The sequence below is a fragment of the Telmatherina bonti genome (assembly GCF_933228915.1).
Source record: "Telmatherina bonti genome assembly, chromosome: 23".
Classification (NCBI taxonomy): domain Eukaryota; kingdom Metazoa; phylum Chordata; class Actinopteri; order Atheriniformes; family Telmatherinidae; genus Telmatherina; species Telmatherina bonti.
This window is the reverse complement of record NC_136632.1, coordinates 3,866,754-3,894,166: the sequence shown is the minus strand read 5'-3', so window position 1 is coordinate 3,894,166 and position 27,413 is coordinate 3,866,754. Positions and strand designations below refer to the sequence as shown.

The 27,413-nt window shown below is 46.4% G+C and overlaps 1 protein-coding gene across 1 annotated transcript in view; it reads left to right on the top strand.

Moving 5' to 3' along the window:
- Positions 1-8,935: 8,935 nt before the first annotated feature.
- syt1a (synaptotagmin Ia) overlaps positions 8,936-27,413 on the top strand; it is a gene marked incomplete at both ends in the record, with an annotated part of 64,457 nt that continues 45,979 nt past the window's right edge. Inside the window, 3 exons of the mRNA XM_079263575.1 lie at positions 8,936-9,110; positions 21,373-21,545; positions 23,907-24,032. Of these exons, the coding sequence (XP_079119701.1) occupies positions 8,936-9,110; positions 21,373-21,545; positions 23,907-24,032 (474 nt within the window). The remainder of the gene's footprint in view (positions 9,111-21,372; positions 21,546-23,906; positions 24,033-27,413) is intronic.

Sequence of the window (27,413 nt, the reverse complement as noted above, 5' to 3'; positions counted from 1 at the left end):
ACAGGACATCTGGGACTGAATGCTGTGGAGGGATAAATATCTCTCCTGCGTAGGTTTGTCACCATGCTGGAATTCCAAACTTGATACGATACCAAAGAAAAACTTCACACTACAGAGGAAAACATGACAAGCTGAGAGGCATGAAGTGTTTCTAAATACAGTTTGTTATATAATCTGAAGAAATGTTCATGCTGTCGATGTTGCAGCAGATCAGCACCAGTCTGGACCGAATCTTCCATGCGTTCATGAATTGGGTTTACTTCCCGCCTTGATTCTTCCAGCTGTATGTCACATTTTAATAATCATATAACAGGCTTCGTTTTCAGCATCACAAGCTGTTTCACTGTCATCGTTATCATCAAGTGATAAACAGGTAGCTGCACTGAGATGCAACCACTGATTCGGATGGTTTGTTGTACAACTGTACAACTATCTTCCTTTTGCTTCATTTTACCATTCTTTAACCTGGCAGACAGATTAATAATTATTTACAGCTACCACCTGCCCCCTTTGAGGGGAGGGAAGGGGGCTGTAAAATAAATTTAAAACAAAGATTATCTAAACACCAGACTAAGTACGCAAGATACTTACAATGACTGAATTAGACTGGAAGGTTATTAATGCAGCTTTGTTCTGTCAAAGGCTCTGGAAGCCGCCATGGATGGGCGATCTAGCTAGAGTCAACCAGTGCTCACTACACTGCCAGATATCAGAGGCTAAAAGCTAACTGCCTTCATTGATCGACTGTCAGCTGTGTCTGACGCAGGTGCTAGCAGATTTTCCAAACCACTTCAGCACTTATGTGCTTGTTGGTGCTCAAGACCTGCAGGATTTCCCAAATCCTTCTTTATAAACCTCTAGTACTGCAACCAGTTTTGGCTTCCCTATGACATTTACAACTAGAACATCCCACTGAGACGTCAGACCTCCAGCAGCTCGTTTCCAGTTGTTGTTCTGGTCCTAAATCCATCTTATTTGGATCCACTATCAGATTCCAGATTCATTGATAATGAATCCACAGTGTCTTCCTACATTGTGGTGTTTGTTGCATGTTTGTTCTCTTGCAGTGATGAAAAGTTGTTCCTGTTCTGGATGGTAGTATCCAGAATGTTGTTCCTGTTCTGGATGGTAGTATCCAGAATGTTGTTCCTGTTCTGGATGGTAGTATCCAGGACATTGTTCCTGTTCTGGATGGTAGTATCCAGAATGTCGTTCCTGTTCTGGATGGTAGTATCCAGAATGTCGTTCCTGTTCTGGATGGTAGTATCCAGAATGTCGTTCCTGTTCTGGATGGTAGTATCCAGAATGTCGTTCCTGTTCTGGATGGTAGTATCCAGAATGTCGTTCCTGTTCTGGATGGTAGTATCCAGAAGGTTGTTCCTGTTCTGGATGGTAGTATCCAGAAGGTTGTTCCTGTTCTGGATGGTAGTATCCAGAAGGTTGTTCCTGTTCTGGATGGTAGTATCCAGAAGGTTGTTCCTGTTCTGGATGGTAGTATCCAGAATGTTGTTCCTGTTCTGGATGGTAGTAATTAGAATGTTGTTCCTGGTCTGGATGGTAGTATCCAGAATGTTGTTCCTGTTCTGGATGGTAGTATCCAGAACATTGTTCCTGTTCTGGATGGTAGTATCCAGGACATTGTTCCTGTTCTGGATGGTAGCATCCAGAATGTTGTTCCTGTTCTGGATGGTAGTATCCAGAATGTTGTTCCTGTTCTGGATGGTAGTATCCAGAATGTCGTTCCTGTTCTGGATGGTAGTATCCAGAATGTTGTTCCTGTTCTGGATGGTAGTATCCAGAAGGTTGTTCCTGTTCTGGATGGTAGTAATTAGAATGTTGTTCCTGGTCTGGATGGCAGTATCCACAATGTTGTTCCTGTTCTGGATGGTAGTATCCGGAATGTTGTTCCTGTTCTGGATGGTAGTATCCAGAATGTTGTTCCTGTTCTGGATGGTAGTATCCAGAATGTTGTTCCTGTTCTGGATGGTAGTATCCGGAATGTTGTTCCTGTTCTGGATGGTAGTATCCAGAATGTCGTTCCTGTTCTGGATGGTAGTATCCAGAATGTTGTTCCTGTTCTGGATGGTAGTTTCCAGAATGTTGTTCTTGTTCTGGATGGTAGTATCCAGAATGTTGTTCCTGTTCTGGATGGTAGTTTCCAGAATGTTGTTCTTGTTCTGGATGGTAGTATCCAGAATGTTGTTCCTGTTCTGGATGGTAGTTTCCAGAATGTTGTTCTTGTTCTGGATGGTAGTATCCAGAATGTTGTTCCTGTTCTGGATGGTAGTATGGTCTTACGCAGGGTATTTGTTGTAATAACCAAAGTAAATGAAACAAACCAATAAACATTGCTGATGTGCGAGTAACATGATGGGTGACAAACGCTGAGAAAGGTCTATAAACACGGAGAAGTCACGCCAAAATAAAAAGCAGGTGAGGCAGTCAGGAAAAGAAAGCAGGTGGGACAAGGAGGAAGCAGACGGAACCTGAACCCAAAACACGAAGGAGAAAAGAAAGAACTCAGGATGGAAAGACTTTAAGACAAGGCGGCAACGAGGACCAACCCCCCAGGTCGTGACCCGTTTTACTGCACACCGATAACTTTCTGGGTTTTCCTGTCATGTGACGTTCAGTCATCGCTGCTGAACGCTGCATCATCGCTGTAAACACAACCCGAAACGCCTTTCAGGTTATTTACCATGTAAATATTTAACGTTTCCTCTGACGTGTGTCTGTCCGCTGCAGAGATGACCGAGGCCACACGTGCACGCCTGCAGGTCGTCATGTAACTGCTGTTTTATCAGACAATCAAGCTTTCTGATAAAAGAGAGAAAATAAGATGATAAAACGGTTTTGGAGGAGCCAAACCGCATCAGTGTGATCTATAAACATCACATCCTATCTGGAGGTGCCATTTTTCCATTTCACAGCTCCGACTCAGCATGATGTGCACGCAGTGACAGCGCTGTCGGGTCGAAAACATTTCAGCCTCAGGACCAACACTAAGCTCCTAAAACCGGCTTTTCTTCTGGGTTTGGGACGGGACATCGGTTCGGGTCAGCTTCTAACGTTGCCTCATTATTCACCTCACACTGCAGAAGAACAGCGACACCTGGACATGCTGGACCTTCATAATAAAACACTTTATTTAAACATCACCGCTCCAGCTGCTGCTCACCCGGCAGATGTTCAGAGACTGTGGTCAGATTGAATTCTGAGATTGGTTGGTAACACAATACAGAGAATGAGAAATGCAGTGGCGGGAAAGCTGCTGCACGGTGGACAAATCCAGCTTGATCAGAATGGTCTGAAGTTCGTCAGAAAAACTCAGGTTCTGTTATGTATTCATTAACTGTCCAAATAAAGCTGCAGTGAAGCAGGAGAAAAGATGAAGTTCAGTCTGAATCGTGTCACCGCTCGATTCAGACCCATTTCTGCTCATTGGAGGACTCAGACGTTAAACCTAAAGCAGGATCCTCCTGACTCTGTTTGGGATTGAAGCATTAAAAACCAGTTGGTGTAATTCTGTAAGGTTACGTGTGGAACTCTGAAACATTTACCGATCTGCAGCCTCAGTCAGATTAGCAGCTTTATATGTAACAATGAAATAAAGTAGGAAAATGGCTTTAATGAGCACCGACAGAGCAAAAGAGGAAAATTAGGCTATGGATCTTCACCGTGCACCAGTTTATCTTTAGTGCACCATTATCCTCTTAAATTGCTATGGTGACAGAGGCAAATTACAACCTGCAGAGCCAGAGTGGACGAGAAACAGCTCCTCTTTGCAGAAGCGTCGTGCTGCTGTGACTGTCCTGTGTCAGGAATTAGCCCCCACAAACCTGCCAGATGTTGCTTCAAATCACTTCCTGGTGCGTCTAGATTCAGCAAAGCACCTCCACCTCAGCTGCATCCCAAACGTCTTCTTGGCTTTATTCCAGCCATAGAGGATCATTATTTTACTGCTTTTCTCATCACTTGTTGATCTTTGGCTGCTCCTGATTGGACGTTACCGTCAGTTTAAGCTCTCTGATTGGTGGAAAGTCTGACAGGAAGTGTCTTCATCATCATGTCCAGGTGAAAAGTCTCTTGTAGCTCATTGCCACTGAGTGGTTCTGCTCGGGTCGGTACGGTTCTGAAGTTGTAGAGTTCAGGTGAGAGTTCGGGCTGCAAGTCGGACCTCCACCGTGAGTCGGACCTCCAACGTGAGTCGGACCTCCAACGCGAGTCGGACCTCCACCGCGAGTCGGACCTCCAACGCGAGTCGGACCTCCACCGCGAGTCGGACCTCCACCGCGAGTCGGACCTCCAACGTGAGTCGGACCTCCACCGCGAGTCGGACCTCCAACGCGAGTCGGACCTCCACCGCGAGTCGGACCTCCACCGCGAGTCGGACCTCCACCGCGAGTCGGACCTCCACCGCGAGTCGGACCTCCAACGCGAGTCGGACCTCCACCGCGAGTCGGACCTCCAACGCGAGTCGGACCTCCACCGCGAGTCGGACCTCCAACGCGAGTCGGACCTCCACCGCGAGTCGGACCTCCACCGCGAGTCGGACCTCCAACGTGAGTCGGACCTCCAACGTGAGTCGGACCTCCACCGCGAGTCGGACCTCCACCGCGAGTCGGACCTCCAACGCGAGTCGGACCTCCACCGCGAGTCGGACCTCCACCGCGAGTCGGACCTCCAACGTGAGTCAGACCTCCACCGCGAGTCGGACCTCCACCGCGAGTCGGACCTCCACCGCGAGTCGGACCTCCACCGCGAGTCGGACCTCCACCGCGAGTCGGACCTCCAACGCGAGTCGGACCTCCACCGCGAGTCGGACCTCCACCGCGAGTCGGACCTCCAACGTGGGTCGGACCTCCACCACGAGTCGGACCTCCACCGCGAGTCGGACCTCCACCGCGAGTCCGACCTCCACCGTGAGTCGGAACTCCACCGTGAGTCGGACCTCCACCGTGAGTCGGACCTCCACCGCGAGTCCGACCTCCACCGTGAGTCGGACCTCCACCATGAGTCGGACCTCCACCGTGAGTCGGACGGACCTCCACCGCGAGTCGGACCTCCACCGCGAGTCGGACCTCTACTGTGAGTCGGACCTCCACCATGAGTCGGACCTCCACCATGAGTCGGACCTCTACTGTGAGTCGGACCTCCACCATGAGTCGGACCTCCACCATGAGTCGGACCTCCACCGTGAGTCGGACCTCCAACGTGAGTCGGACCTCCAACATGAGTCGGACCTCTACTGTGAGTCGGACGGACCTCCACCGCGAGTCGGACCTCTACTGTGAGTCGGACCTCCACCATGAGTCGGACCTCTACTGTGAGTCGGACCTCTACTGTGAGTCGGACCTCCACCATGAGTCGGACCTCTACTGTGAGTCGGACCTCCACCATGAGTCGGACCTCCACCATGAGTCGGACCTCTACTGTGAGTCGGACCTCCACCGTGAGTCGGACCTCCACCATGAGTCGGACCTCTACTGTGAGTCGGACCTCCACCGTGAGTCGGACCTCCACCATGAGTCGGACCTCTACTGTGAGTCGGACCTCCACCGTGAGTCGGACCTCCACCATGAGTCGGACCTCTACTGTGAGTCGGACCTCCACCGTGAGTCGGACCTCCACCATGAGTCGGACCTCTACTGTGAGTCGGACCTCCACCGTGAGTCGGACCTCTACCGTGAGTCGGACCTCCAACGTGAGTCGGACCTCCACCGCGAGTCGGACCTCTACCGTGAGTCGGACCTCCACCGCGAGTCGGACCTCTACCGTGAGTCGGACCTCCACCGCGAGTCGGACCTCTACCGTGAGTCGGACCTCCACCGCGAGTCGGACCTCTACCGTGAGTCGGACCTCCACCGCGAGTCGGACCTCCACCGCGAGTCGGACCTCTACCGTGAGTTGGACCTCCACCATGAGTCGGACCTCCACCGCGAGTCGGACCTCCACCATGAGTCGGACCTCCACCGCGAGTCGGACCTCCACCGCGAGTCGGACCTCTACTGTGAGTCGGACCTCCACCGTGAGTCGGACCTCCACCGCGAGTCGGACCTCCACCGCGAGTCGGACCTCTACTGTGAGTCGGACCTCCACCGCGAGTCGGACCTCCACCGCGAGTCGGACCTCTACTGTGAGTCGGACCTCCACCATGAGTCGGACCTCTACTGTGAGTCGGACCTCCACCATGAGTCAGACCTCCACCGTGAGTCGGACCTCCACCATGAGTCGGACCTCTACTGTGAGTCGGACCTCCACCATGAGTCGGACCTCTACTGTGAGTCGGACCTCTACTGTGAGTCGGACCTCCACCATGAGTCGGACCTCTACTGTGAGTCGGACCTCCACCATGAGTCGGACCTCTACTGTGAGTCGGACCTCCACCATGAGTCGGACCTCTACTGTGAGTCGGACCTCTACTGTGAGTCGGACCTCCACCATGAGTCGGACCTCTACTGTGAGTCGGACCTCCACCATGAGTCGGACCTCTACTGTGAGTCGGACCTCCACCATGAGTCGGACCTCCACCGCGAGTCGGACCTCTACTGTGAGTCGGACCTCCACCGCGAGTCGGACCTCCACCGCGAGTCGGACCTCCACCATGAGTCGGACCTCAACTGTGAGTCGGACCTCCACCATGAGTCGGACCTCTACTGTGAGTCGGACCTCCACCATGAGTCGGACCTCCACCGCGAGTCGGACCTCCACCGCGAGTCGGACCTCTACTGTGAGTCGGACCTCTACTGTGAGTCGGACCTGCACCATGAGTTGGACCTCTACTGTGAGTCGGACCTCCACCATGAGTCGGACCTCCACCGCGAGTCGGACCTCCACCGCGAGTCGGACCTCCACCATGAGTCGGACCTCTACTGTGAGTCGGACCTGCACCATGAGTCGGACCTCTACTGTGAGTCGGACCTCCACCATGAGTCGGACCTCCACCGCGAGTCGGACCTCCACCATGAGTCGGACCTCTACTGTGAGTCAGACCTCCACCATGAGTCGGACCTCTACTGTGAGTCGGACCTCCACCATGAGTCGGACCTCCACCGCGAGTCGGACCTCTACTGTGAGTCGGACCTCCACCGCGAGTCGGACCTCCACCGCGAGTCGGACCTCTACTGTGAGTCGGACCTCCACCATGAGTCGCCCCGCATGGCGTCATACTACTGCGACATCAACAAATGGGATGAAACAAAGAAAGAAATGAAAATATCTGGGAAAGTTTATAGTTCCAGACATAAATGCTGCCAGGAGGCGTCCTTTTCCTTCTACCCTCCAATGTGGACTAAACATTGTGTTTGTGTCTCGCTTGCTTTTGTCGTTGGCAGAGACGTTTTTCTGTCCACCAGCTGCTCTTCCAAACCGTTCCGTCACATCTTTATGGAGCTACAACTGAAGGAGGAAATGGTTCGGTGGTATGGGACAGCTTTAAAATGGAAACACACAATATAGTAGGGGTGGGAAATCTCATTAAAAAAAAAATTGAATATTGGGAATTTTGCTTCACAATTTTAAAATCAATTTCTTTGTTTAAAAAAAAAAATCTTTTTTTTTTCTACATAATATTTTTCAAATAAACTAAACTGTTTTTTTTCAATTCTTTTTTTCAATTTTTTTTTATTTTTTACAAATCCATTTTAATTTATTTTTTTGCCATTTTTAAAGTTTTTATTGATCTTTTAACTTGTTTTCTTGGGCATAGCAGAATGATGGTCTGGCTACTGTGTCGGTTTTTTCCTCATTAAAATAAAAAAGTAGCTCACAAATAAAGTTTTGTCCATTTTTTGGTTTTTAGTCTAGAAAAATCAGCAATATCAAACGATTGTGAGAATCGCCATTTAAATCGAATCGGCACCCTAATAATCGGAATCGAATCATGACTAAAGCATACTACCACACAGCCCTACTGGATAGTGTGTGTGTGTGTGTATTAAACCTCCTGGACAGGAATGCTCCGTAGATCAGCTGAAGGGTCACATATCCATCTCAGAGTCCCACACCGCCTAACCCTGGGATAGTAATGATGAATAAATAATATTGATCGGGGAACAAACATGACGATGAAAAGAATTAGGCTGGATATGAGAAAAGAAATCATTTCCTTTTCCTTGCTTTCTTCTGTTCTGCTTCTGATGGTTTGTTTTAATGTCTCTGCAAAGCACTTTGAACCACCCTGTTGTTGGACTGTGCCATATAAATAACCTGCCTGGTGTTATTTTCCATGTGGCTCATGGAAAACATGACTGGCTTCTCCTCATTAAGGCTCCACTTTATGACAGAAGTGTGTAAACTCATAAAAATACTCAAGTCTTAAAGAAGCTGCATCACTTTAAACTGGATGTTTCCACGGTGAGAAGCTGTATGTTGGAGCCCAAAGTGAGGCCATGAGTCGGTGTGTGATGTTGTATTGTCCGGGATGGTCCTGGTGATGTGGAAACAGCGAGCAGGGGGATGACTGACACGCAACACAGATGAGGTTTAATTACGTTGCAGGGCGCACGCACACAAACGCATGAGAGCTGACACACAAAAGCAGCAGTTAACACAACATCGTTTCCCTCTGAGCCTTCACAGAAGTCCTGTCTGAAAGTAAACACACCTGCTGTGTGTGTGCAGAGCGTGATCCCCCTCCTCCCTGCAGCTTTACAGGATGCCTCCGACTTTGTAGGAAAAGTGTTTTCTGCCACGGAGGATCCTGCTGGACAGATCTTTCTCTGGCTGCTGTGGAGTTTAAGCAACGAGTGAGTGGCTTTGCTGTGGATTCAGGGCGCCGGCCAACTTATCCTGGAGCCCAGCTGATGTTTACTCAGGCTGAGCCGACCGGCAGCTGCGTCTGCTCATCTGTCACAGCAGCAGAAAGACAAAACAGAACTAACCCAGCCTTTTTGTCCCCCGCGCAGCATCTGCCTGGCTGCCCAGCATCGCCCCGATGAGCGAGAGCCGAAGGGAAGCGCTGGCGGCGGCGGCCCCCGAGCCCACCACCGCCTCCTCCTCCATGGCCGGATCCAACACCACCAGCGTGGCCGGTCAGGGCACCGGAGAGAAGGATGAAGCTTTCTCCAAGCTGAAGAACAAGTTCATGAACGAGCTGAACAAAATTCCACGTGAGTGTTTCTGTCTTTTCTCAAGTATTCAGCTTCAAAACAGAGTTTTATCAACGTGTGATGTGGGACGCTGCAACCTAGACATAAAATATTCAGTGTCTGAACAGATTCTGACATGTTTCAATCAAATTCATTTCTGTTGTGCCATACGACAGAAGTGCCGTTAATTTTATAGTCTCATCATTCAGTAAAACTGTCAGAGGTGTAGAAAAGTAGAAGTAGAAAGTAGAAGTAGAAGTTGACAGTAGAAGTGGAAGTAGAAGTAGAAAGTAGAAGTAGAAAGTAAAAAGTAGCAGTGGAAAGTAGAAGTAGAAAATAGGAGTAGAAAGTAGAAGTAGACAGTAGATGTAGAAGTAGACAGAAGAAGTAGAAAGTAGAAGTAGGAAGTAGAAGTCTGAAGTAGAAGTAGACAATAGAAGTAGAAAGTAGACAGTAGAAAGTAGAAGTAAAAAGTAGAAGTACACAGTAGAAAGTAGAAGTAGACAGTAAAAGTACACATAGAAAGTATAAGTATACAGTAGAAGTGGAAAGTATAAGTAGGAAGTAGACGTAGAAAGTAGAAGTAGAAAATAGTAGACAGTAGAAGTAGAAAGTAGAAGTAAAAAGTAGAAGTAGACAGTAGAAAGTAGAAATAAGAAGTAGAAGTAGAAAGAAGAAGTAGACAATAGAAAGTATAAGTATAAAAGTATAAGTGGAAAGTAGACAGTAGAAGTTGACAGTAAAAGTAGACAGAAATAGACAGTAGATGTAGAAAGTAGAAGTAGTTAGTGGAAGTAGAAGTAGACAGTAGAACATATAGGTAAAAAAGTAGAAGTAGAAAGTGGAAGTAGAAAGTAGAAGTAGACGGTAGAAGTAGACAGTAGACAGTAGAAGTAGAAAGTAGAAGTAGACAGTAGAAAGTATAGGTAAAAAGTAGAAGTGGAAAGTAGAAGTAGACAATAGAAGTAGACAGTAGATGTAGAAGTAGAAAGTAGAAGTAAACAGTAGAAGTAGAAAGTAGAAGTGGACAGTAGAAGTAGAAAGTAGAAGTGGACAGTAGAAGTAGAAAGTAGAAGTAGACAGTAGAAGTAGAAAGTAGACGTAGACAGTAGAAGTAGAAAGTAGAAGTAGACAGTAGAAAGTATAGGTAAAAAGTAGAAGTGGAAAGTAGAAGTAGACAATAGAAGACAGTAGATGTAGAATGTAGAAGTAGAAAGTAGAAGTAAACAGTAGAAGTAGAAAGTAGAAGTGGACAGTAGAAGTAGAAAGTAGAAGTGGACAGTAGAAGTAGAAAGTAGAAGTAGACAGTGGAAGTAGAAAGTAGAAATAGACAGTAGAAGTAGAAAGAAGTAGACAGTAGAAAGTATAGGTAAAAAGTAGAAGTGGAAAGTAGAAGTAGACAATAGAAGTAGACAGTAGATGTAGAATGTAGAAGTAGAAAGTAGAAGTAAACAGTAGAAGTAGAAAGTAGAAGTGGACAGTAGAAGTAGAAAGTAGAAGTGGACAGTAGAAGTAAGAAAGTAGAAGTAGACAGTGGAAGTAGAAAGTAGAAATAGACAGTAGAAGTAGAAAGTAGACAGTAGAAAGTAGAAGTAAAAAGTAGAAGTGGAAAGTAGAAGTGGACAGTATAAGTCCTGTCCGGCAGCTCTTCCCCACCAGTCACTAAACCAGCTGAATGTAATGAGCTCAGCTCCACTGCAGGTAGACGACCCTGTTGGGAAACACCTGTTCTAAATGCATCACTAGATCCAAAAACATGGCAGGACTTCTACTTTACTTCTACTTCTACTTTCTACAACTCTGAAAACTGTAGACTGAAGTCTGCGCTGCATCCTCCAGCGCGGGATGTACCACTGCTTTATGGATGAGTTTGAGGAGATTTTCCTGCGATAATTTTGCAGTTCTGTGAGAAAGTTCTTCTCACCTCAAGAGATCTTCTCTTAGCATCTTGCCAGGTAGTCTGCTGTGGATTTCCATGTGATCCAGACGTAGCTGGTGTTGAGTGAATCCTGCCTCTGCAGCTTTACTGGTGATATGTGATAACACCCACTTTCTTCCAGATGGAATACCAGTTAAAATTCACTATCAGTGACACTGATCTGATGTTGTTTTGTACAAATCTTAATGTTTTTGGAAAACTGGATCAAAAAAGATCTCAGTGTGAACAGAATAAATATTTTACATTCAATCCCAGTTTTATATCAAACTATTTGATTTGAAACATTTACAGATATTTACAGCCCCGCACTGACTTTTTTTGAACGTTAAAAACATTTTAAGGTAATTTTACATGACTACTATACCAGATATCTGGAGGTAATCTGATTACTGTAATAATCTGACATGACACGTCTACATGCACTTCTGAGATGCAATATCTGAAATATCACCTATATTGTGTGACTTATTTCAGACTACATACATACTTGAGGATGTCACTTCCTGTTACATGCAAAACACTCGTGTGTGACTGAGCCTAGCTTGGTGCTAGCTGCTAATGTTAGAGGTAATCAGTAAAAAGTGGTTGTATTGATACTTTTCATCTTCAGCTCCGCCGGCCGCCTCAGCAATAGAGGCACGGAACACAGCCCATTCGGACTCAATGTCCCCCGCCTCACTCAGGACATGGTTGAAGCTCTGCTGAAGGTGGGAGTTGAAGCTCGCTCTGACGGGGGACTCTGCCAGACGTTCCCAGCAGACCCTCACAACACGTTTGGGCCTGCCAGATCTGACCGGCTTCCTCCCCCACCATCTGAGCCAACTCACCACCAGGTGGTGATCAGTTGAAGCTCCGCCCCCCTCTTCACCCGAGTGTCCAAGGCATGTGGCCGCAGGTCTGACAATGCGATTACGAAATCAATCATCAAACTGCGGCCCAGGGAATCCTGATGCCAGGTGTACATATGGACACTCTTATGTTGGAACATGGTGTTCGTTATGGACAATCCATGACGAGCACAGAAGTCCAATAACAAAACACCATTTGGGTTGGGGGGGGGGGGGGGGGGGGAAATGCATCCCAATCACTCCTCTCCAGGTCTCACTGTCATTGCCCACATGAGCATTGAAGTCCCCCAGCAGAACAATGGAGTCCCCAGAAGGAGCCCCCTCCAGCACTCCCTCCAAGGACCCCAGAAAGGGTGGGTACTCTGAACTGCTGTTCGGTGCATAAGCACAGACAACAGTCAGGACCCGTCCCCCCACCCGGAGGCGGAGGGAAACTACCCTTTCATCCACCGGGGTAAACCCCAACGTGCAGGCACCAAGCTGGGGGCTGATGAGAATGCCCACACCTGCTCGGCGCCTCTCACCATGAGCAACTCCAGAGTGGAAGAAAGTCCAGCCCCTTTCGAGGGCTCTGGTTCCAGAGCCCAAGCCATGCGTCGAGGTGAGTCCAACTATATCTAGCCGGAACCGCTCAACCTCACGCACAAGCTCAGGCTCCTTCCCCACCAGAGAGGTGACGTTCCACGTCCCTAGAGCCAGCTTCTGCAGCCGGGGATCGGACCGCCAGGGTCCCCGCGCCCGACGCCTACGGCTCCTCCCGCAGATGGTGAGTCCACGGGAGGTGGGGCCCATGTAACCTTTCGGGCTGAGCCAAACCGGGACCCACAGGCGAAGGCCCGGCCACCAGACGATCGCTCTCGTACCCCACCCCCAGGCCTGGCTCCAGAGGGGGGTCCTGGTAACCCGCGTCCGGGCAAGGGAACATTCTGCCCAGCTTTGTGGTCATCATAGGTGCCAATGAGCCGTGCTTGGTCTGGTCCCTCCCCTAGACACCTGTTTGCCATAGATGACCCTACCAGGGGCATAAAGCCCCCGACAACATAGCTGCTAGAATCTTCGGGACGCACAAACCCCTCCACCCCGATAAGGTGACGGCTCAGGGAGGGGACTCAGGATTATTAAAGCTGCCTTTTAATGTCCAGTCTGCAGCGACCTTCAAAGACTTTAGACAAATACAGTGAACTGATGAACCGCTCATCGTTTGTGTCGTCTGGTCAGCGTGGTCTGTTTTCTGCAGGAACGGCTTTGATGGGATGTGTTGGAAGTTTTCAGTCAGCTGACAGATCTGTCCAACACACCTTCTGTCCTTTTAACCAAACACGAACAAGGCGCATGTTTGTCTGCAGAACTTTCCAGTGTTCAGTATGTGAGACTCTGCTTCTCATCCATGGTGAACATAGGCGTATCCACAGGGATTAATATTCCCAACAGGAAAGACGAGCTGCGTTTCGTCACCAATGACAAAATCCCAGATAGCGTGACAGCATGAGGAATGTTTTATTTGCACCAGGCAGCAGTAAAAGCCATGATTTCTGTTCAGACAACTCTTCTTGCTTCAGCTGCTGAGCTTTAAATGAGACACTGATTGAAAAGGGAAATAGCTTCTGAAGTTTGCTGTGGAGGATGAGTAGGAATAGGATCATCAGTTTGGAGATGCGATGAAGCTGATGTTGCCTTTGGCTCTTCATTAAACATCTGTCAGCAGGACCATTCCCACTAAATCCAGTCCTGCCTCTGCAACGCTTCGTGCCACTTCTGCAGCTTGGTGGGAAAATAGCTTATTTTCTTTCCAGTCGCTTTCAAATTGTCTAATCTTCTGGGCATCTCAGGCTTTGGAAATGGTGGCGTCCTGTCCATAATACAGTATCACGGCTGGTCGTGTCTATTTTCTCTCACATCATTCCCTCCTTCTGAGTCAGTGACTTTGCCCCCCGATGCTGCCCGAGGATGATGAATGCCGAAGACTTGTTTACTCTGTGGAATATCCACACTGCAGGGAAAAGGTTGGATTTACTGAGAGTATGTGGGAGGAGGAGTTGGACAAGATCATCTTTCTGGCTCGGAAGCTGTGCTGAGTGCTGATGGTTTCAGAATAATCAGTTGAGCTGAACAGTGAAACATCACATGAGTGAAATCTGGTTTGAGTCCAGTGTGAATCCTCATCGGACCTCCCTGCAGAGTGTCGGGAGATTCTCTGCAGTCGTACTGTCGGCCTAAACAAGCGGCGGTGGGGCAAGGCCACGGACAGAGTGTCGCTCTCATAGGCAGAACGAGATATAATGTCAAGGTTAATTGACCAACAGGGTCATGTCACACTTGATTAGTGAGCGCTGGAAGTGGATGAGGCCCAGATGCAGGCCCAGCCAGCCAGCCATGGTCCTGTAACTGCATCTCACATGAACTCCTCATCTGGGGTGTAAAAAGGACAATAAAGCCCGAACGCAGGAGAGCAGAAGCTCTTCATCGCTGAGCTGAGACGTGTGACACGGCTGGTGTTCTGCTGCTGCTGCTGCCTGTGTTTTAACTTTCTCATCGTTTAACAGGATCCACGTTTTTATCAGCAAACACTGATGTCAGAGTCCTCACATGTTCTTATGAAAGTTGGGATTCTGATTTAAACTCTTATAAAATGGAAAAGTCTGACATTATTCTGTATGTGTAGTATTAATCTGTACAGGAATGACATCAGGTTGTGGGTTATACGTTCCAGATGTTGGACATGTGGATACGCAGATTTCCCACGCCACACGTGACACTAAAGTTTTAACTCGAACTGATTGAACGGTGACATCAGACTCACGTGTCCACCGTCACGCCGCCGCAGGAGTCAGAGTCCTCTCTGCAGGTGGACTCCGTCCAGGGCGTCTGACCGCGGGAGGCAGACTGAGGTGTGTCTGGATGAAGGGTTGCAGGGACTCCTGCAGAGAGCAGGCAGGTCCTTTCCCTCTGCCTGCTGCAGTAACATCTGAGGCTAAACTCTGCTACGTATGAGCTGGCGGTCCTCCTCAGTCGGAGACAAACACCCGTCAGTCTGGAGATTTTCTTCTAATAGCTCAGTCATGAAGACAAAGAACCACATGAGGATTCTGAATGGAATAAAAAAGTTCATGTTAATTCTCTGAATCTGACGTTACACAACCGGCGATGTGGTCACTGCACGTGCATGACACAGTGAGCTCCGAAGCGATGCACATGGACGTGACTAAGCATTGCACCGCAGCATTTTCTGACAGATACTGACAGTTTTTCATCCAGTCTTCTGTCACTGGATCTGTTCAGAGTCGCTGTTGGATCACCTACGGCGGGTTTAAAGGACCCAAAATGTCAGGAGGTGAATGTTGACAGTTTCAGTTCTCACTTCTGGAAAATGATGCCTTATGAGCTTTTCAGCAGGAAACCAGCCCCAGTTACATCCCAATGATCCCCAGACGTACCTGGATACATGTCCGCTACGGAAAACTCTGCATTAGCTCAGGGTGATCGCTTCTGTGCTGTTCCTCTGGGAAAATAAAACACTTTCTATTTCTATTACCTGTAATTGATGAATGGAAACACCTTCGACACCGGCGTAGAAACACATTCCAGTCTGGAGTGTGGACGTCTCGCTGTGCTGGAAAGTGGTTTCAGCCTTGAGGACCAGCAAACATGGATTTCAGCCCTCCCATCAGAGGAACTCTATTTTCCATGCCGCATCGCACCGCGGAACAGGAGATAAGTGTGGGGAGTTGGAGTGCAGTGCATGCTCCCGCTCACTCCCTCTTTCACATTTCACTCTATTTGTCTCCAGAGAAAAGACACTCAGACAATGCAGTTAATTAGGGAATGCTTTTATTGCTTTCTGGGACTCAGGATCCTTTAATTAAGGAACACAGAAGTGCCTTTCCATTGCAAGACGTACGCGTGATGAAGAAGATAAAAGCTGAGTTTGAGCATTGATTTCCACTACAAGTGTTTAAACGACATGCCATCGGGCTCTTTGAGAGCTGATGAAGACCGACGTGATGGCAGAGTGACATAGTAGTAATGAAAGACATTTTACAGTGTATTCATTCTGATTTCTGTTAATGGAAGCTCCCACTGGGGGGGGGGGGGTGTCACCATCCACAGCTCCATGAAGAAAGTGATTGCTTTTTAAAGTGGTTCAGCAACTCCAAACCTGTCGCATCTCTGGCACTTCCATTAAAATTCTGTCTCCTCATTTTGGATTCTGCTCAGATTTATCTGTGCAGGGTAAAAGCAGCATGTTTGAAGATAAAAACCGGCAACAGACACTCTTGATTTAACCAGATTTAAATGTTTCCAGTATCCATTTTGAGCAAAGAATTGACTTAATTCTTCATGTCACTGATCCAAATATGTGTAGAATATAAAGCATCACAGTTGCTGCACATACATGATGAGAATCTCCCGTTCCACCTCATCACCATGAGAATCTCCCGTTCCACCTCATCACCATGAGAATCTCCCGTTCCACCTCATCACCATGAGAATCTCCCGTTCCACCTCATCACCATGAGAATCTCCCGTTCCACCTCATCACCATGAAAATCTCCCGTTCCACCTCATCATGATGAGAATCTCCCGTTCCACCTCATCATGATGAGAATCTCCCGTTCCACCTCATCACCATGAGAATCTCCCGTTCCACCACATCATGATGAGAATCTCCCGTTCCACCTCATCACCATGTGAATCTCCCGTTCCACCTCATCATGATGAGAATCTCCCGTTCCACCTCATCATGATGAGAATCTCCCATTCCACCTCATCACCATGTGAATCTCCCGTTCCACCTCATCATGATGAGAATCTCCCGTTCCACCTCATCATGATGAGAATCTCCCGTTCCACCTCATCACCATGAGAATCTCCCGTTCCACCTCATCATGATGAGAATCTCCCGTTCCACCTCATCACGATGAGAATCTCCCGTTCCACCTCATCACCATGAGAATCTCCCGTTCCACCTCATCACCATGTGAATCTCCCGTTCCACCTTATCACGATGAGAATCTCCCGTTCCACCTCATCATGATGAGAATCTCCCGTTCCACCTCATCACCATGAGAATCTCCCGTTCCACCACATCATGATGAGAATCTCCCGTTCCACCTCATCATGATGAGAATCTCCCGTTCCACCTCATCACCGTGAGAATCTCCCGTTCCACCTCATCATGATGAGAATCTCCCGTTCCACCACATCATGATGAGAATCTCCCGTTCCACCTCATCATGATGAGAATCTCCCGTTCCACCTCATCATGATGAGAATCTCCCGTTCCACCTCATCATGATGAGAATCTCCCGTTCCACCTCATCATGATGAGAATCTCCCGTTCCACCTCATCATGATGAGAATCTCCCGTTCCACCTCATCACCATGAGAATCTCCCGTTCCACCTCATCATGATGAGAATCTCCCGTTCCACCACATCACCATGAGAATCTCCCGTTCCACCACATCATGATGAGAATCTCCCGTTCCACCTCATCATGATGAGAATCTCCCGTTCCACCTCATCATGATGAGAATCTCCCGTTCCACCTCATCATGATGAGAATCTCCCGTTCCACCTCATCGCTCTGTTGCAGTGATTGGCTGGTTGGATATTTGCATAGCAAGCATGAGAACAGGTGAAGCTGGTTGGACTGTAACAAAGGTTTTTCTTAGAGTTAACTATAATCTTATAAGTCTCTCCACACAAACTGAGGCAGATTCTGCCAAAAGTCTCAGGTGTCGGAAGGGAACGCTCCTGGTTTCAGAGGCTCATTGTAAACGAGGCCTATCTTTTGTCACCTCCATTACCACACCGCTCCGAGGCTCGGCCAGAGTTGGAGATCCTAAAGTTATTTTAGAGCATCACTCACTGTTTTTCTTTAGAGGAGAGTGCTTATTGATTTTGTCAACAGAGAATCGATTCGTCTCCCTTCTCGCTGTCTCCTCTCAGACCTCAGCTACAGCTGAACGTTAGCGAGCAAAGCCCCACAGTGATGAACTGTAATGTACTTTTCTGTTTTGATGGGTCTTTTTGGACTTTTTCCTGCTAAAGTCTGCTAAAGGAAAGGACTGTAACCTGGCTCACATTTTCAGTTGTGTGTTGGATTTATGAACAGAGAAACTATGCAATGATTTATTTCCTGTCACTCTTTTGGGATTTATTCTCAAAAGAAATAAGTTAGCCAGGGTATAAATACTTTGTGTTTTATTTCTGAGGTATTTTAAGAGACACTGAACCTCTGCTCTGATCACCACTAGTAGCAACTTTTCAACTTCCTGCATTCCTTCTTCTGCGCTTCACCGGGTTAACACTGAAGCAGAGATGTTTCTGACATATTTATCGCTTTACTGTTGTCATGTGTTTTTTCCCTCCATATTATGCTAATGTGTGCCGATGAACAGATGTAAAATGTTTCATGAAATATAAATTAAACATGTTTTGAAGTCCAATTAAAAAAAGCTCAACAGGCTGCATAAAGTGTAAATAAAAGCAAAAATAAATGAGGAACTTTTTTTCCTGGAATTTTTCCACAATTTTTAAATGTGGTTATTTCCAGTAGAGCATCATGTCTGTTATTTTTACAGAGCTGCCTGAAGGCCTAAAGATCAGCAGTCCTGTGCGCACAGAGATTCCTCCTAATTCTCCTCTGATGACATTATACGCTGTATGTCTTTGAAGAATTTCACATTTTAGGAACATTTTTCTGAAATTGTTCCACAAATTTTAGACCTATTTTGTCTCAGACTGAAGCTCTGTCCATCTTTCCACCTGAGAGACTCTGCCTCTCTGAAATGCTCCTTTCAGACCCAGTTATGTTCCTGACCTGCTGATAATTAACCTGATTAGGTGTCAAATGCTCCTCCAGTTCATTTGGAATTGTTCCAGTCGCTCCTCCAGCATTTCGTTGCTCCTGTTTGCCCTGTTGAATCAGTGACACAGTGAAAACCAGCAGGACCAGAGCCCTCACTGGGCTGCACTGGCCCCAGAATGGGCGGTGTGGACCCCCCGCCTACGTCACTGTTGCACTGAAACGACTTGTAGATTTAGATTTCTATGTGACACTGAAAGCTAAGGCTTCTCTGAGTCTGTTGTTTATTTCCTGTCATGATGAGAGGTGTGCTGCCAGATGTTGGATGTTTGCTAAGTGGGCTGAAGGAGCAGTAACGTGACGACTGAAAGGAGAAGTCTGTTGTGAGGTCTCTCATCATTTTCTGTCCATCTGGACACTCTGCTGTCGCCCGGTACTCACAACAGATCCGCTTCTGGTTCCATCACTGTGTGTTCGCGGCTCGCTGCATTTCCTTGTGTCAGCAGGCAGCTCTGGTGACGGCATGTCGTTATAGGTGTGAGGGTGTGCAGGTGACACAGTCGGCTGCTGTTTGTCCCAGTTTTATGTGACAGACGAGGAAAACAGCAGCTCATATGCTGTAAATTATGCTCTTATTGTCGCATATCTCTTGTTTTAAAATACATTTTCTTTTGAGTCATAACACCTGCAGAAGAATCAGTTCATTATTTTTACACAAAAGGACTTTAAAATCTCCAGGAGTGTGTTTCCAGGTCTGTTGCTTGTGTTTGTCTGTGTGCATAAACAGCAGTGAATTATCTGCCTGAGGGATTTTTGTTGTTTTTCAGCTCGCTTTGTCTCATATATAATATGTAATGAGTGATATTATCACAGTCTGTTGCTGAGAGTTATTTACAGAACAGTAATTTAACTGTAAGTAAATGATCCTGGGTTTGATGACCTGAACTGATCAGCAGAAAATTACTGCATGGAATTAAAAAGTCTTTGCTTTTAGAAAAGAGGAAACCTTGCTGGAATTCAGAGCTTTTCTTGGTTTTTATAGAAAAAGTTACAAACACATCATTAACCTGCAGATGTACTTTATTTTTCTGTGGGAATATGTGGCAATGTTGCATGTAAAATAGATATAATTATGATTAATTTTCACTTCATTTTAATCTTTGGTTGAGCAGACTTCTTTCAAGTCATACAAAACATCAGTCTGTCTCCTGTGTTGTAACTCTGAAGAGGTCTGAAAACAGCCGAATATAAAAGGACCACATGTTCTGTTACAACAATAGAGTCATAATTATAACCCATCTGCAAAAAGTTGAGACACTAAATGTAAATAAAAACAGAATGTATTTGTTCACAAATTCATCAGCCAGCAACACGTCTGTAAAAAGCTGAAATAGAAGCAACAAATAGCTGGCAAGTAGCTGGTACAAACCTGAAATCACTGGAGGAGCATTTGACAACTTATCGGGTTAACTGGTAACATGTCAGTAACATGACTGGGTAAAAAAAGGAGCATTTCAGAGAAGCAGAGTCTCTCTGGTGGAAAGATGGACAGAGATTCACCAATCTGAGACCAACTTGATCTGAACATCGTGAACATTTTCAAAAAAATGTTCCTCAACAATAAATTTTGAACACTTCTAAGACCCCACCAGCTCCAGTGTATAATCAGAGGGAATCTCTGTATGCTTGGGACAAGGCTGAAGGTCAAACTGGATGCTGATGATCTTCTGCATTAAACACAGACATGATTCTCTACTGGAAACCAGTGCATGGACTCAGAAAGCTTCCAGAAACCAGTGTGAACCCAGTTCAGGCTGAAATCCACACCTGCAGGTTAAAGCTCCATCATATGTGAAGAGGATCCAGAAACACGCCGTCTTCTCTGGACCAAAGCTCATTTAAAATGTTCTGAGTGGAAACCTGGATGAAGATGTGGAATAGTTTGTGGACAGCATGGACGGCGTGTCCTGCAGACTAAAGAGGAGAGGGAGCATCCAGCTTGTTATCAGCCTGCATCTCTGATGGGATGGGGTTGCATTAGTGCCGATGGCGTGGGCAGCTTCCACATCTGGGAAGCTCCATCAATGCTGAAACATCTGCTCCCATCCAGACAACGTCTCTTCACATTTTGGTGTTTTAGGTGTAGAGTTTGACACAAACATGATCATATTATTCCTTCTGTTAGTGATCAATGCAGTATTATATTCTAACGTCACCAGACGGCGCCATTAAAGTGTCAAACTGTAGTTTAACCACTAAGCTCAGCCTTTGCAGAGAACATTTAGGTAAAACTACACACTCTTCCTACCTCTTTCCAGGCAAGATGGAAGCAGAAAACCGGTTGCATGGTTTCCCTGCACCGTATGATTGGCGCGGTCGCAGCCTTGTCAGTCCCACTCTGCACAATGATCACTTTCACTTCCAGTGATTGCTGTGAAAGCCTCAGCTGTACGAGGATCTTTCCTTCCAATGGCAAGTGGATAATTCCCACAGCTGTTACTTCCTCGAAATAGTCCGAAGGTGCTCAGTGGGCTTCTTTCCTGCAAGTCGGGGCTGATCATTAGGAGTCTGCCACCTTTCTGCTGGACCCAGATCTCAGCTGGAGTAATCAGCCCTTTTGGTTCAGCTGCTGCTGTTAGACGTACTTTTGTTCCTCCTGATGCATCTTTTCTGTTTTTATTCCGCAGTGCCATCATGGGCCATTGTGTCGATCGCCTTCGTGGCCATCATCCTGGTCCTAGCCTGCTGCTTCTGCGTCTGCAAAAAGTGGATTTTCAAAAAGAAAAACAAAAAGAAGGGCAAAGACAAGGGCAAGAACGCCATCAACATGAAGGACGTGAAAGACGGGGCCAAAACCGAGGTAATGACTCAGAACTCCTGATGCTGTTAAAACGTCTCCATATCCCTCCTTATCTTTCTGATCCAGACGTTGTTGTTGCTAAAATTCAGCTGCTACTGCTGCACTCTATTGTATGTATTTTGTATTTAATTTCATGCTTTTTTTTGCTAAAGAAAAATTAGTTCTGATGAATAAAAAACAGCTTTAATTTCAGGAGAGTTAATGGAAGTCATGTAGATGACTTCAGAGTTAAGTCTCCTGTTTCTTTTTGGTCATGGGGGCCTGCTGACTTGTTGAGGAGTGTGAGTAACTGTGTAATGAAGTGGTACCCACCCAGAGAAATGACGTCATAAAACAATCGCCAAAGTTGCAGAAAATGAAGCAGTGATATTCTAACGGAGCCAGCGCAACGTCGTAGAGCCGAGACGTGTACGCGGTGCGTTTAATTTTGCTCTGCTTTCAGAGAGGGAGCAGAGAGCCCACCCAACATGTTTTCATTCCTCATTTGACTTTTTATAATCAGGACTTAAAGACATTCTTATTTTCTTATCCGTCGAAAAGCTTTAATCAGACACCTGCAGTGCTTTTCATCACCAGCCTGTAAGAGGAGAATTAGTCGGCCTTCGTACAGTCCAGGGTTTATTCCTAAAATGAGCGTTATCTGTCTATTTCAGCAGTAATGTGTGCGATTGGGGAATCTGCCGCTTGTGAGGCAGGCAGTCATTTCTCCCGGTGTGCCCAGACTCTGGTGTTAACTCCTGTGTGTGGTTGTTTTAATTTGTGTTTCTTCCTTCTATGTCCTCCTTATCTGTGTTGTGTCTGATGACTGTTCGGGATGGTCACTGGCGGTAGGTTCCTAATTGCTGTTGGATCTTCTTAAGCCTGCTGCTCTGACGTTTTTCTAATAGCCTCTTGACAACAACTTCAACTCCCATAGAACCAAATATATGTAACTATGCATAATGTACATGTATATCTACTGTATATATGTGCGTACAACCTGCATATGCACATATATATGTATGACAGAACCACTGGGAGCGCATTGATGAGGCTGAACCACGCTGATTCTTGGGCCTGGCTGATGTCTCCTGCCTTTCTGAATCTTGGGATTTGCATTTCAAACAAATGGTGGCGGCAAAAGTAGAATGATTGAGAGGCTCTAGAAGTAAACGCTCTTTTGAAGTCGATGATGAAAAGGAAGCTTTTTGACGTACAGTAGCATTTGCATTTGCTTCTGTGGAGCCCGGGCAGGGAAGACCGTGCCTCTCCAGTTGGGTCATGAGCTTGTTATTAACACACCTTTGTTCAATCAAAGCTTTTTTGTTTCCTTAATCATTCTACCTGCTCCACTTTTCTGCTTTTATTGGCTTTTTCCTCCAAAAGGCAGCGACCAAGAGGCTCAGCAGCAGCTTCCAAACCCAATCAGTGTTGTTCAGCCTTCTGCTTTCACATGAGCAACTTAACAAACTAATAGAAGCGGGCCCAGATGTACATTACGACCCCTTTTACCAACACCCACCTACCCACCCACGGCTGGCATGATGCTTCTAGCTCCCATCGGCGTAGGGGGGTGGCATTCAGGCTTCAGGGTGACAATGCGACTGTATGTCTGCGGGTGGAACCAGACATGAGAATGGGGAATCACATGAGAGCACTGTTTTGTATGACAGAGAATGCTCTGCATGCCAAACCAAACGGACATCTTGGAAAGGCAACTTTTGACGCTGAATGAATGACATTGAGAACTAGTCTTTGCCTCTTCAATCGCATGTTGTTCTTATAAGAAACTCCTTCACCCTCCCCCGTTTCCCTTCCCGACCCCCACCAGAGCCACCACCTGCTTCCCTCACATCAGTGCCAGACTAGGAAAGGGCAGCCTCACCTCTCTCTCTCCGCCACTCCAGACTCTTCCCACTTTTTGTTCTTTTTCTCTTTTCTTCAGTTTTTCTCAGACTTGATGTGCCTGAAACATCCAGGTTGTCTGATTGCTCTGTTTTCCAGAAGCATCTTTCTTTCCCTTTTCTCCTCTTTCTCTCTCTCCCTCTGTCTTTCTCTACCGCCTGCTCATTGCTCTCATTTCTGGCGCCATTGTTTGATCTTTCCTCTCTTTAGACAGAAACACACAGAGATTGATAGAAAAGATCCGGAGGGGGACCAGGCCCGGGGCTTTAGTGCATCACAGAGCATGTCCTGGTGTTAACTGCTATGGTGTTTTAGTGCTTGCTTCCCCCCGTTTCCCCCCCCTTCTTACACCATAAAATAAGTGGGAGTTTTTACAGGAGTAGGTCCGCAGGCAGGACCTGGGCGGGGGACGGCTGGCTGGGTGCTAGCACCGGCGGCAAACAGGCGGCACTGACTCTTGGTGGGTGTCTCCTTCAGGCCTTGAAGGATGAGGAGGATGCGGAGACAGGGCTGACTGAAACGGAGAAAGAGGCCGAGCCCAAGGAGGACCAGAAACTGGGCAAATTACAATACTCCTTGGATTACAATTTCACCGAGAATACGGTAAGGATCGGCGCTCCAAACTGCTCTGAGTGTGTGTAGTTGTTGAAAAGATCCCTCCACGTAAGTATTCCTCTTTCCAGAGATAACCCAGGTTTTGCACAGCTCCACTTTCATGTTGCATTACCGCTACTGTAAGCACAGTTTGGTCACTGAAGCCTGAGAGCAATCTCCCTGGGACACATCACGGTGGCTGACTTTGCACATTTGCCGCCGAGGCTTGTAAAGGATACGGTACACCACTGGGATTTAGCTTGTCTCTGCATTTGTGTCTTTTTCCTTGGCTGAATACAGCCCCTGCAGATATCCATCTGCTTTATGTTTTATAAACTTCCTCCTGCCAGATGTTGTGTGACAGATACTAAACGCATGAACGTCCATCACCAGGCGAGCTGGCTCCCAGCCTGGGACGAGCATTACTTCTATGCACACATGCAAAGGTTCAAACAGTCCTCTCACTGGTCATAATCAATACGTTAGTTGCTTATCCTGTGAAATGTTGGCATCAGTCATGGTGCTTTTAAGGTGACACCTTCATGTTGACCTCAGCAGAGCCTTGTTCTCCTGAAGGACCAGGATTTTTAATGAAAAGTATGTTTCATGGACAATATCACATTTCACAGTGTTGATCTGTCATCGAGTGGAAGGCAGCGATAGCTCCCTAAAAGGGTTTTTCATTTCAAAGGTAATGAGCTACATCACCGTGGTGATAAAGTGCTCGATATGGATGACGGGTTTCTCACACTCTGTGACCTCCGAGCAGAAAGTTGAGCTCAGAACGGACCCCGCAGTGGAAGCCAGTATTTCTTCATCCGTCAACATGTAACGAATGTTGGCACCAGATGTGTGAGGTTGTCATAGTAACTACTCATCACAAACCCGTGCTTAACACACAGCCAAGCGGTGGTACCGGTGTTTGTCTGATTACTGGTTGAACTGGAAATAAATGCAAATGTGGATTCAGCAGGAGTTAACATTAATGTTAACAAATCCTGCCGTTTTATGAAACTGAAAACAAGTTTTGAAACCTTGAAAAATATTTTGAAAGTCTGATAAAAAAAAGTTTTAGCAAACATAACTTTGTACCAGAATATTTTTTTTGTTCATTATTGTGTGAACACGTGATTTATGGCAACGTCCTCCTGCTGTTCTGGTTTGAAACTTTGAAACTCAAACTGAAAAATGTATGAAGTCTGTTACATCCCCCAGGAAGCGTGAAGTTAGTATACACACACACACACACACACACACACACACACACACACACCATTTTTGTAATGAATTAACCTCCATTAATCGCATTTTAATTGTATTTGCTTCTTGTAGCAAAATTTTTTAAAATTGAAACGTGTTTTACGAGATGATTAAATCAAGTAATAAACACAGACATTGATCGTGTAAACTTAGGCTCAATTAATGTCTGGAAAATACATTTAATTTTAAAACAAAAAAGAAAAATAGAAAACATTGCTGGCCAAGTGAAAGAGTCATTTTAATCCTTTTAACAGCTCCACTTATTCTCTAATTATGTCTATAACATGTTACAGTCAATCTGACTTTCTAAATGTTTTCATCCACACTCTTCGTTAATAAACATTTATATCTGGACTCCTGGTGGGTTTCATCTGGAATGGGGAGGGGCTTACGCTTCTCCAGGTAACAGATCTGACTAAACTACGCATTCTTTTATCGTTATTCACCAAAAGTCTCGAATGTCACATGAAAACATATCTGGACTTGTTGTTATTCTCTTTCTCTGTAAATAAAAAAAAATAAGAATAGCTAAATACAGCCGTAAAGTTGCTGAATAATTGTCTACCTGTTGAATAAGTGTCTACCATGTGCACGGTTGCTTCGGTTCCACTAGGTTCCTGTAAGCCAACAAGTTCATTTAAAATTCATTTGTGCTCTGCATGGTTCTGGTCCAAAATATATACCAAACGTGGTGATGCCAAATGAGCCACTAAACACCTGGGATCATCTGGATCTGCATCTTTCTTACCTTTATCTACTGGTCTGCTAGAACAAAGATGACGTGGAGTTCCCCAGGGCTTCATGTTGGGCCTCCCTATTGTTCAGGATCTACATGTGGATCAATGAAACAAATGAAATATCTGATCATTATGCTGATGACACCCAGGTCTATATAACTGTCTCACAAGGAGACTCTGGTCACATAAACATGCCTTCAGCAAACTAAACATCTAAAATGCAGGTGCTTGGAACCAAAACTCAGGCAGCAATGTTAAAACGTCGGTCCTGGTGGCACCATCTGAACCACGAAGACCATCTGGACCAAGCTCACCTCTGTTTGGTTTTTTCCTCCTTTTATCCGGCTCAAAACACCAGAAAAGTTGGGAGCCAAATTATCATTATTTGTTTGCCTAAACTTGTAATTACACTTTTTTTCTTTCTTAATTTACCTCATTTTTCTTGGATATGTTTTATTCTTCTGTCTGCATGTTCAGCACAATAAGTTACTTTGTGTATGAAACGTACCGCTAAATAAATCCGCTTTGTCAAGAGATCCTCTTCTGAATAAGATGTTTACTGAGGTGTAAGTCGTCTGGTGCTCTCCAGGACTGGCTTAATGTTAAACCAGAGGGTTCAGCCTCCTTACATGCACGTCTGTGTTTGTGAAAAATTCATGATATCCTGCTTTTAATTAAGGGCCCTAAATTGGAGTCGCATCAACCAGAGTTGTTGATTAATGTCAAAGGAGGCCGTGGGTGTGCTGGATCATGAATAATGCTAATGCCATGTTTAGAAACTATTTCACTGGAGGTTCTTTCCTCTGCTAATTAAGTGATTTCTGTAAGAATGAATATCTTTGATAATCAAAATGTCACAGGTAATCATGGAGAGGCAGGTCCCATACTAATTTGTTGTAAATATGATAAATGTTGCTTGCTACTCAGAGAGACTGGTGTCCCAATAAAAACCTTAAATGGAGTAAACATGTGATGTTATCATGGAAAAGCTGAAACAGGAGTGTGTGTGTTTACAAAGTGTGAGGCAAACCCTCCCAGACCACTGCCGGCCCGTCTTCTCTCTGTTAACCACCACAAATAGCCCCCGTCCCTGGTGATGATGGCGCCGGTTCATACTCTAATGAGTCAAAAGGTTTGGAAAGGATCCAGATCGCTCAGAGGGCAGCGACACAGCTTCACGGGGCAAATACACGGCAAATGACCCACAAAGAGCCGTCTCAGCACAGCAGGAGGAGAATTACCCTGTCATTCCCACTTTCAGCATCATTACCATGTTCATTGTTCTTGTGGCGGGTCAGGAGCAGGCGCACGGCGCTGAGTCCAGCCAGAGAACCGGGCTTTCAGCGTATCATTAGGAATTTAAAAGCTGTCATATTATTTCCTGTTATCAGTC